The sequence below is a fragment of the Schistocerca americana genome, chromosome 1, assembly GCF_021461395.2.
Source record: "Schistocerca americana isolate TAMUIC-IGC-003095 chromosome 1, iqSchAmer2.1, whole genome shotgun sequence".
Taxonomy (NCBI): domain Eukaryota; kingdom Metazoa; phylum Arthropoda; class Insecta; order Orthoptera; family Acrididae; genus Schistocerca; species Schistocerca americana.
Genome location: NC_060119.1, coordinates 355,788,317 through 355,801,015, shown reverse-complemented (window position 1 = coordinate 355,801,015; position 12,699 = coordinate 355,788,317). Strand labels below are relative to the sequence as shown.

The 12,699-nt window shown below is 42.5% G+C and overlaps 1 protein-coding gene across 1 annotated transcript in view; it reads right to left on the bottom strand.

Moving 5' to 3' along the window:
* Positions 1–884: 884 nt before the first annotated feature.
* LOC124599816 (protein scarlet-like) overlaps positions 885–12,699 on the bottom strand; it is a 327,851-nt gene continuing 316,036 nt past the window's right edge. The window contains exons 15-16 of the mRNA XM_047136109.1: positions 1,242–1,342; positions 885–1,137 (exon numbers count right to left, since the gene is read on the bottom strand). Coding sequence (XP_046992065.1) covers positions 956–1,137; positions 1,242–1,342 — 283 coding nt within the window. The 3' untranslated portion in view covers positions 885–955. The remainder of the gene's footprint in view (positions 1,138–1,241; positions 1,343–12,699) is intronic.

Below are 12,699 nucleotides of genomic sequence, written 5' to 3'. Positions count from 1 at the left end.
TTTAAAATATTTCTCTTTTTCACAAACACTTTTTTCCTGTCATAATTCTGGATTTCATGTCATCTGTGCTTCAGTAACTGTCAGTTATTTTGCTTTCCAAATATGAAAATTCATCTATTACTTTGGTGCCTCATTTCCTAATTTAATTTCATCAGCATCACGGACTTTGCAGTCTGCATTAATACACTAACAAATTGGGCAACTTTGTCCGTGGTGATAACTCCTTCTGCCATTTTGTTATGACTGCACGTCAGCCAATCTTACTATACTGGTTCCATACAACTGACTGGCACATACACATCATTTCATTTTCATTACTTACATCAGTGTGGTGGGTCATATGGCTGTCTGCTACCAGCTTTACATGAACTACAGTACTTAAAGCTGACTACCGTGCTCTTTCAAGATGGTGATTAATATTTTGTCAGATGAGCACATATGTTTCTATTACTGTGGTAAGTCTTTGCTTTATGTGTACCTTTACAAGAACAATACATTCACTGTGCTGTTGGTGAGTGGTCTTCTTCTCTCCTGGATTATTTATATTCAGCTAGAAATGTCCTTACTACCTTTAACCTTGTACTCAATTGACCATAAATCATGTTCTTCCTGCTGTCACACTTTTTTATAGTCTGTGTTCTCTACTGATACCTCTCTGATATACTGTAGTTGTATCTATTGTACAACTATCTGTATCACTGAGCGTGCATGCATCCAATCCACCCAGGTCTATATTCTATGAGGGGTTTGGAGACAAAGTTCCATTTATTACTCGACAAGAAAAAAAGTAATAGTACTTTTAAAACAAAAATCAGGTTTTGATACACACAGAGTGTATTGATTTGGAGGTCTTTGTTTGAGAGGATTAAAGAACACACACAAAGTTCTTCAAAAAATATTTAAATAAAATTTTACTATACAAAATGAACATATGGTTATTCTTTTCAGTTGTGTTTTAATAAACAGGTTCTTTCCTACTACGAATGCAAATTGCAATAAAACCAATTACATGAGAAAGAGTGTAGATGAGAAACAATCCCAGTAAGTCCAAATCAAAATTATTTGGTCCATAACCATACTTTTCTAGCACACCGTATCCTGTAGATATGCAGGGCAGTTTTGGATCTTCATAGCAAGCTATAGAACAAGAAAAAAATAAGTATTAATAATTGTATTAAAATGTAATCCTTCAACTTATATGGCAAATAACTTGGATTAGAATCACATGTGAATATACTTACGAATGTGATGGATTTTTTCCCACTGTAGAATAGATACTGCCTCAGTACCATAGTAAAAATTTGATGTATAACGGATCCACGATAAGTGTGCTGGTAGATTACTGTAATCAAGAAACATAGTCTATTAACTATAATTTTTTGTACCAAACAGAAATGTGCAACAAATTGTAACACATCACCATCAGTGCTGGAAGGGAAGAAAAAAGAAGCAGATATACAAGGTGATTTTTTTCTACCATTTACAAACTCCAGAGATTGATCGATGAGAGGATGTGTAACACAAATGGTCCAGAAATGCATGGTTTCCCTGCTAGAGATCATTTATTCAATCATACATTGTTACAGAGACTTCTGGATTATATGCACTGTACCACGCAGCCCATAGTTACAGTATCCGTGGTTTCCTCCTAGAGGGTGCTACTGTCCCTCACACCTCATGCCCTAGCACCCTCTCCTGACATAGTAATTGGTAATGAAGTATCCGATTCACTTCTATTACTGTCTCACCTTGTAGTGAATGTGATACAGTATTGTACACAATGGTTCTGTATTTGAATCGAGAGCTTGTCGACATGGTGTTTACTTATGGAAAGGCAAATGGCAATGGGCGGTGGGCAACAAGGTTGTATCAGGAGATCTGTCTCTGCAGACAATAACCACAGCATTCAATGTTTCCAATAAAATTTTACCATTTGTCTGAGACATGACCATTTCAGAAAGCACAAAATCATGAAGGATGTACCCAAAAAGTCCAGACACCAGACTTGGACAAAAATGTGATTAACATTGTGGAAAGTGACTGCTGTGTCAGTACCAGGCAGTTGGCCCACCAGTACAGGGTAAGCCAAATGACCATGTGGAACATTCTCCAAGACAATTGTTACTACCCTTACTACTGACATCATCTGCAGGGCTTACTAGTAACAGACTTTCCACATTTTGTCACTGGTTCCTTCTCCAGGCAACCAAAATTTTGCAATATTTGTCATCCATCCTGTTCAAAGATGAGGCCACGTTTTTGTGGAGTAATATCCTCAACTCCCATAACAGTCATCTGTCGGATAGTACTGAGTGAGGTGGTGCAGTGGTTAGCACATTGGACTCACATTCAGGAGGATGACGGTTCAATCCCGCATCTGGCCATCCTGATTTAGGTTTTCCATGATTTCCCTAAATAGCTTCAGGCAAATGCTGGGATGGTTCCTTCGACAGGGCATGACCGGCTTCCTTCCCCATCCTTCCCTAATGCGATGAGACCGATGACCCCTCTGTTTGGTCTCTTCCACCAAATCAACTCAATCCTCAGATAGTATACAGAACCCCCATGGTGTGGTGAAAGCAAATCATTAGCATCAGTGCAGTTGGAACATGTGGGCTGGGATAATTAGCGACCATCATTTGGGACCAGTCTATAGCTTCAGGCAAATGCTGGGATGGTTCCTTCGACAGGGCATGACCGGCTTCCTTCCCCATCCTTCCCTAATGCGATGAGACCGATGACCCCTCTGTTTGGTCTCTTCCACCAAATCAACTCAATCCTCAGATAGTATACAGAACCCCCATGGTGTGGTGAAAGCAAATCATTAGCATCAGTGCAGTTGGAACATGTGGGCTGGGATAATTAGCGACCATCATTTGGGACCAGTCTTCCTTCCATATCGCCTAACAGGCTGGAATTATCAGCATTTCTTGCAGGTGACTTTGCCTCCCCTGTTGGATCTGGTGGAAGAAGTGCCACTGATGATTCAAAGGGTTATGAGGCTGCTACATTATGGTGCTGTCCAGACACATCTCAATCATGTCTTCCCTGGTCAATGATCAGCCAAGGGGGTCCAGTTGCTCCATGTGATTTATGGTCATGGGGCCATCTAAAAAGTGTCACGTATGCAGAGCCCATGAGACACTGGAGCAGTGTACTCATGCTTCCTTTGACACTGTTCAGATGCAGCCTGGCTGATGGGAATGTGTGAGACAGAACGTGTTACAGCATGTACATGCATATGTTGAGGCACAGAAAAATCATTTTCAACACTTTGTTACAACCCCCCAAGCTCAGGGATTGTAATATTTCAGAACAGCTAAGAGGATGGTTTGGGAGAGAAGGATGACTCACACTAAAGTATACAGAGAAACACAGGCAAGTGCGTCACTGACTTTACTGCAGCAATCATACAGAGCTGGCCCTGCACTGAACTCGGCAATGGTGCCATGCAGCATGCATGGGTCAGTTCCAAAGACAAATGCTGGAATCTGCAGCATCGACATCTGGTTGCCAAGCCTTGTGGACATAGCGACACTACTCAGGCCATGGCTAAGTGGCCGATGCGTGCGTTAACTGTGCCGGTGGCCCAAAACATGGCTGACTGCTCCCTCAAGCACAGCTCATAGACCCCACGTAAAGTGCTTGAGGGAAGTAGCTGACCACTGTCATTCTAGTGAGCCTTAGCATCTCTGGCCATCCATACAGGGCAGCTCGTTCAGTGCCTGTAGACAGCTCCACACCTGGGTGACCATGAGTTCATGCCCTGGATCTGCTCCTGCGGACAGCAGTTTGCAGTCCACCGGACAATACCAACTAGAGAGTGTAGGCTGGCAGTCCTCTTGCTCCTTGTGCCAGTGTAGCTCCAACGTGTGACAAGCCACACCACAGAAATGACATATCCATGTGGTGGAGGTTGGTGGGAGCTTCAGCAGGCCAATTGGCCACCGATATCCATCACCATATGGTCATAATGATTGGTCTGCAACTTAAACAGTCAACATGTGGACAAAATAGCTCTGTGCCTTCGGGCTTGCTTATTTATATGTCTTTTCCCTATGCCTCTGATGCATTTCCTCTGGAGGGGACAAGTGGCGTGCTCTTTACTAATTACAAAGCCAGCTTTTGCCCCTACACACAGCTCACTGGGCACTTTTATAACTGCAACATATGGGTTCTACACAGCACATCAATGCCCTGTGCTGCCCGGATAACTGCACATTTGTGTACAACACCCAGTGGGCTGTGCATTCTAGCCTGCAAGTGGTGTCATAAAACTGCCTCGCAGAATCACTTGCAAAATATCAATATCGCCCATGCCTGCCATCCCATGTACCAATTGGTCTCTTAACCACTGCCTTCCAACAATAGCTGCGAGAAATTTACAAGAATTCCCCAAATCCATGCCTGTATTTATTCATGGTGTAGCATACTCCTCCCTTCCAAGAAGATTCATCCCAAATCTTTAACACCGTGCTCCACTTAATTACCGTAACTCTAATAATTTACCCACTGAGGACAATCTCCCATATTCTTGATAGAGAACTTTTGCTCACATTTTACTGCTACCATGTACCCCTTATCATACCCTTATACACTAAATAAGACCTTAAAACTAATTGCTTCCTTTATCAATGATGGACAACCATTCTAGTGGCAGTCCATAGACTGTGCTCTCTTGCTTCTTATCCACAAATACAATACACAAAAGCCTGCTAGAAATACGCCACAACTGGTTGTTGATATGCTCACCACTAATACCTTGTGCTCTTGCTCTTCCCGGAAATGGTGTACATGCTGCCACATTTGTTCCATTGAAATTCCTCCTTGCTTGGACACTATTAATCTATCCAAGGACTGCAAAAGTTCTGGATTAAGTGTTCATTTAAATACATTAAATTTTGGATGTTAAATGCCCTCAGAGATCCTTCTGGCCAATACAATGTATTTTGCAACTATGTTATAACGGGTGAGCCTGTAAGCATAGCATCCCTACCTACCAGTCTGCCTCCTTTGTAGCAGTACAACCATACATTTTCTGGCATGAATACAGAGCATAACCAATGAGTACCACCCTTCAGAAGATGTTCGAGCTGGCAGAAGTTCCTTCCCACAAAGTGTCACATTTACTCCCACAGAAACAAACTTCCTTCAGATGTCTGCATATTAGTCCATACTTGGCCACCTGGACAGATCACAAATTACTCTATCATCCCCTCCCTTGTGTGCACAACCCACGAAAAAAACAAACAAAAATAACAGCATGAAAAACTAAAAACTCTGCAAAAATAAGAAAAACAGCAAATATCCCTAAGGCAAAAAAAGAATACATACTCCCTGATATACTAAACCAAAATATTAGTAACAATAATAATAATAATAACAAATTAAATTATACAACTTACTTATGCAACCATAACCATATGGCACATCACGCACCTTACGTTGCTCACCAATTCCAGGTTTCTTCCTTTACTCTTTGTAACTTCCCTCTCTTGGTTGGTTGCCAATAACTGAGGTATTTCCTCCACCATTCCTTTAAATGGTTTTATGTGACTGACATGTACAACAAACATTTTTGTGGGGAACGGTATCCTCACGTTGACTGGTGAGGTCATTTCCACAACCTGGTATGGTGCCTGGTATTTTTTTAAAAATTTCTTCATTTTCCCCCCCTTTTGACATATAGGGACTAGTGACCTTTACCCAGTGTCCTAAGCAGTATTGTGGCAATTTGCCCACGTGTTTGTTTGACTGTTCCTGGCATTCTAGCACCTTCACATTTGCTTTTTGCACATTCCTCCAAACCTCCCTAATTCTTCTGGAAAACTTCCTCACTGACTCACCGTCTGGTCCCAATTTAGGAATCAAAGTGTCAAAGGGAGATGGCATTTTCCTGCCATACACCACCTCAAATGACAACAAGCCCATTGCAACATGAACCTTCGAATTATAGGCACACTGTACATGTGGTAAACAGGTGTCCCAATCACCATGCTTGGAATCTACACAGTAGCTCAACATCTTTGCAATTGTCATGTGCACATGTTCTGTTCTCCCATTGGTCTGTGAATGAATTGAACTCGTCTATAGCTTCCTAATACACAACACATGGCATACTTGTTTCATTAAGTCTGAGACAAAATTTGTACCTTGGCCCATAAGTATGGTCTCAGGCAACTGGGATATTAATATCCAGTTGTTTACTAACATCTGTGCCATAGTACTAGCCCATTGGTCTGACATTGGTACCATTTCCAAAAATTGAAAAAAATGACTGATGACCATGAGAACATACCTATTTCCTACAGGTGTTTTATTAAATGGCCAGAGGACATCCAACCTCAACATATTAAATGGACTGGATGCCTCTGATAACCTTTGCAATGGCACTCTCTGATGCATAATGTCAGCCCACTGCACTCATGACTGCACAGTCCTTAACATGTTACTCCACGTCATGCTTCCTGTTCCTCCATCAAAACTGCTCTGCTACACAGCTGTCTGTTGCACATTGCCCACCATGTCCTGACGACATATGGTTGTGAGCTTGCTGCAAATCTTCCTTCTGAAAACTCTCTGTAACCACTACATGTGGTCTACACTTCATCGTTCTACACAACAAACCCTCATCCATAATGAAATGTGGCTGTGATTTAAATGCCTGGCACTCCTTATTCCTTGCCTGTGCCCACTGCCACTCTTCAGTGCTCTTCCAGAGCGTACTTAATATTGCTACCCTGTGGCTTAACAAATCTGCATTTGCATACGGTCTCCCTGGCTTATGGATCACCTCTTACTCAAATTCACTAAGCTTAAGTGTCCACCAAGTTTATCTACTAGATAGCTATTTCAAACCCAGCAACCATTTCAATGAGATATAATCTGTCATGACATTAAACTAACTACCATACAGATAACACCAAAAATATGTAATACTAAATATGATTGCAAACATCTCTGTCTCTTTAGCTGAGTAGTTACACTCTGTATTGTTTAACTAACTTGAAGCATGAGCTATCAGATGTTACTAACCATATACCATATGTGCCAAAACACAACCGAATGCCTCATTTGAAGCATCATACAGAAGGATAAACTCTTTCTTGAAATCCAGAGAAAGTGATACTGGATCTGAAAATGATATTTCTTTCAATTTTTCAAATGTTTCCTGACATCCCCTTCTTCATTAGCTCATCCAAGGGTCTGGCTATTTTTTCAAAGTCTTTCACAAACTGTCTATAATAATTACAGAGGCCAATGAACAACTGTACTTGCTTAGTTGTTTGTGGTATCAGATAATTCTGAACTGCACATGTAAGACAAGGATCAGTCTGTATGCCACACTCACTAATCGAGTGCCCCAGATAGTTTCCATAAGTTTGTGCAAAATGGCATTTGTCCACACTTAACGTTAAATGTGACAATCATAGTCTACTAAACACATCCTCCCAATGTCTCACATGCTCTGGTAAATACTTTGAATATGCAATTATGCCATTGAGATAGACTAGAAAAGTTTTTGGCTTTAATCTTCTCAGTACCCCATCTAACAACTGTTGAAAAGTTGTCAGTGCATACTTTAGTCCAACGGGCAAGCATTTACAATGAAAATGTCCTGCTTGGATGGAAAACACTGTTTTTGGCCTATCTTCAGGTGCCACCTCCAATGATGGTATCCACTGCTGAGGTCCATAATTGTAAAGAACCAATACTACCCAGATTATCCATTGTTTCCATGATGTTTGGAGTTGGTTAAGCACCCAAAATGGTTCTTGCATTGAGATATCTGTAGTCACAGCAAAATCTGTTATTCTGTGTCTGATCCGCAGACTTTTTGTGGCATGATGACAATATTTGCACTCCAGTGACTATCACTCGCTTCTATGATCCCATCCCATAGTACATTCATGCTCATAAATTAATGCTCTGTTGGGCAATTTATGGGTTTAAATCACCTCGGGGTATGACCACGAGGTGCATTTGACCTGCAGTCATCGCACGATGGCGCTGGCAGCAGTCCACGTACACAGAGATCTGTTGGTGCATGTCAGAGTATGGTGCAGATGTTTTCAGACATGCTGATGGTGGCTGTGTGTTGAAAATGACTCAAAGAACACATATTGATGGCATTATGAGGGATAGAATACTAGGGCGACTGGAGACTGGTCAAACACAGCAGGTCATAGCACAGGTCCTCCGTGTGCCACAAAGTGTGATCTCAAGATTATGGCAATGTTTCCAGCAGACAGGAAATGTGTCCAGGCGCTACAGTAAGGGACTTCCACAGTGTACAACACCACAAGAAGACCGATATCTCATCATCAGTGCCCGCAGATGGCCACGGAGTACTGCAGGTGGCCTTGCTCGGGACCTTACTGCAGCCACTGGAACAGTTGTCTACAGACACACTGTCTACAGATGACCGAACAGACATGGTTTATTTGCCCAGAGACCTGTAAAGTGCATTCCACTGAGCCCTGGTCCCAGGACAGCCCGTAAAGCCTGGTGTCAAGAACAGAGTACATGGTCATTGGAACAGTGGTTCCAGGTTATGTTCACAGACGAGTCTAGGTATTGTCTGAACAGTGATTCTCACCAGGTTTTCATCTGGCATGAACCAGGAACCAGATACAAACCCTTTAATGTCCTTGAAAGGGACCTGTATGGAGGTTGTGGTTTGATGGTGTGGGGTGGGATTATGATTGGTGCACATACACCCCTGCATGTCTTTGACAGAGGAACTGTAACAGGTCAGGTGTATCGGGACGTCATTTTGCACCACTATGTCCACCTTTTCAGGGGTGCAGTGGGTTCCACCTTCCTCCTGATGGATGATAACATACGGCCCCACCAAGCTGCCATTGTGGAGGAGTACCTAGAAACAGAAGATATCAGGCAAATGGAGTGGTCTGCCTGTTCGCCAGACCTAAACCCCATTTAGCACATCTGGGATGCTCTTGGTCAATGTATCGCTGCACATCTTCAAACCCCTAGGACACTTCAGGAGCTCCGACAGGCACTGGTGCAAGAATGGGAGGCTATAGCCCAGCAGCCGCTCGACCACCTGATCCAGAGTATGCCAACCCATTGTGCGGCCTGTGTACCTGTGCATGGTGATCATATCCCATACTGATGTTGGGGTACATGTGAGGAAACAGAGGCATTTTGTAGCATATGTGTTTTGGGACAGTTTCCTCAACTTATCATCAGTACCGTGGGCTTACAGGTCCGTGTCGTGTGTGTTCCCTATGTGCCCTTGTTATTAGCTCCAGTTTTGTGTAGTGCTACATTGTGTAGCACTACATTCTGCAATTATCCTTAATTTATGAGCATGAATGTAGTTGATCAATAAATTCTTCTAACAATGATTGCAGCTGCTTTGCTGTACAGTATGGCTTCCTATAGCTTGGTGACTATCACTCGCTTCTATGATCCCCTGTCATTATGAGATGTTGCATCAGCGGGATTGCTGTTCTCCATAGCCATTTGATAACTGTCCTTCAAATGATCTACTTTCCCTCATGACACTTCCTTATCAAAAGTTTGCTTGTGTCTTTCCTCTAAGCTTGACTTATCAAAAGCTCTGATCTCCCAAGACTTCCAGAGTGGCTATTTTCACGCTTTGACAGGGCCACTTTCGCTCTGCCAAAGTCATCCACACTAACCTCAATCATCTGTTCCCCAAAAATGTCACTCACATGTGCTAAACTCTTGTGGATAAAACAATGTGAACTATCCAACTCTTCATTACTTAAGAGCAGTGCAAACACATACTATGTTTCCCTCAGCAAATTGTTATCCTCTGAAGCCCACACTATCTTTCCTGTACCTGCTGGTATTTTATCCTGCTAATCAATTTTTTTTCAAATGTATGCAGGATAAGTTGTCTCACTTCCATGATAGGTGAATCTTGCATCATTGTCTCAGTTGCAACTGTTTCCCCCAATTGAAACAAAGTCTCACTGAGTTCCACTGTGTGCTGCCAAATATCAATCTTAGCGTGATGTTTGTCAAAAAAGTCTGGCCTGAGAATCACTGAATAATTTTCGCCTATGCATGGCAACACATCCATGTGTTTGCTGAACTTAGTTTTCCTGACTGAAAACTCCAGTACTGCTATACTCAATGATTCCATCCTATTATCACCATTCCCACATAACCTATATCATGGTGGCCCCAGTCTCCTCTTTCCCATGAGGCCCAGAAAGATAACAGACACATTCACACCTGTGTCCACCACAAATCTTTGTTTCCTGCCACCAACTAAGACCACCAAGCTACATTCTATCTGTGCACTAACTTGTCCCATGTTATGGTCAATCGGGACTGCCTTCCTACAGTTGAAGCAATCCCGTTTACGTTTAATGGCTGCTTTCCTTGCCGGTGCTTTCCACCCTTCCTACCTCTACACTCAAATCCCTGGTGGCCCACTATGCCACACACATAGCACTCTGGTTGCTTACACTTCTTCCTTACACACCCCTCCCAACCATATCCATAACACTTGCATCCACAAGCAAACACGCGATGGTCTACTCTTTGCTTTGTGGCCATATCCACCTCCTCTATAAGTGTTGCGATCCTAAGAACTGACTCCAAGTCCTCTGGTCTCCATCCATACCCTTGTGACATTACAACATGTGTATCATGCAGAAAAAAGTCTGCCACTCCATTTTCTGCCTCCTGTAACAGTACCCTATTAGCTTCAACATTCTGGGTCTGTAGATATGTTTTTTCTTATACCTTAATAGCTTATAATTAGAGCTTGACACTGAAGATGTTAAGGAGGTATTTTTACTTTTAGGTATTTATAAATATCATTTATATTATTTTACAGTGAAAATGTAATGTTTTATTTAAGCTATATAAATGTTAGAAATGTTAATGGATGTTAACGGGTTCTACCTGAGAACACTTCCACAGGCTCATTGCACTGCACTGACAATGTACTTAATTTCTCCCAAAAAATCACACACTGTTCTGCTTTCAGTAGCACTGACACAACCCTGCACAGCCCAATCCTGCAACATGACATGCAACATATGCTTTGACATCCACTGTCAAACACATATTAGCACCATATAGGGTTACTTCATCTGCCCACCCATGTGCTTCTGCAGCATCCATAATTCCTCTAATGAAAATTGTTGTGTCCTCTGTTGCCTTGCCCAAGAAGCAATTAATCAGCGCAACCACTGCCGGGTCATATGGAATAAAAGGCACTCTCAATCTGGACTTACATTCCTGAGCTCTGATTGTGTCTAATCATGACTCTCCTTACGAGCCTCGAACTCATGATTAAGTTTGAAATTTCTCCCCTTCATGCTTTCAAAATGCTCTGTTAACAACTTCACCTACCGAGTTAAAGTAGCAGCTGCATCTGAGGTAGTAGCATGTGTTTCTGCCTTTTTGCGTACTCTAGTTCCACCTTCAAGCAACTTATTTTTTTAAAACAAGAGAAAAGACTAACTCCCATTCATCTCTACATACACACAAAAGAAATGAAAACACAAATTAATTCCTTTGGCAAATCATCGCCCATCTACACTCAGTACAACTGCTAGACAGATGACCAGTATGCCTAAACACAGAATAAGTAGCTGCTACGGCATTAGTACATGGCAACTCGTGCCTAGACAAATTGAAAAAGGGACACTTCACTGGCACTAAATTATCATGTCTACCATTACCTCTGAACAAAGGTAAGTCCACAGTTCCTGTAGCTTCACAAAAGTAAATCTAGCTCACACAACTAACTCTGACAATGAGAGCAAACATAAAAAACAATGTAAGTAAAGCTTAGAATCACTGCACCACACTATGCTGAGCTGGTACCTATGTCAAATGCCACTGCATCATTCACCACTCACCAAACCAACTCTCTCACCAAAACTTAGTGTTGGATGCAGACAGACACTTTCTGATGCAGCGTATTGTGTTGGAAAGCAAAACTATCATATCCTGACACCAAATTGTTATAACCTCCCAAGCTCAGGGACTGCAATATGTTAGAATGACCAAGATGTATGGTTTGGAAAAGAGGAGTGACTCATGCCAAAATGTGCAGACAAACACATGCAAGTGTCTCACTGAACTTCATTACACTGAAGGTACAGAGCTGGCCCTGCACTGAACTCGGCAATCACATCATGCACCATGCATGGGTCAGCACCAACATGAAATGCTGTAATCTGCAGCATCAATATCCAGTCTTCCAGCCTTGCGGACATAGCGATCCTACTTGCGCCGTAGCTGCATGTGTTGACCGTGCCCATGGCCCAGAACATGGCTGACTGCTCCCTCAAGAGTGACTCGAGGACCCCATGTAGAGCTCTTTGCTAATTACAATGTCAGCTTTCCTCAGCCCACTTTGGCCCCTACACACAGGTCACTCGGCATTGTTGTAACTGCAACAAATAGGTTCTTTATAGCATGTTGGTACCCTGTGCTACCCTGATTACTGCACATTTTTATACAGTGCCCGCTGTGCCATGTCTTCTAGCCCGCAAGTGGTGTCATAAACCTACTTTGGAGAATCATTTGTAAAATGTCAACATCACACGCGCCTGTCATCCAATGTGCCAACTGGTTCTTTAACCACTACCTCCCACCCATAGCCCCATGAAATTTACAAGAATTCCCCCCTGTACTTACTCGTGGCAGAGTACAGAACTGTAACGGTGGCTGTATGGTTCA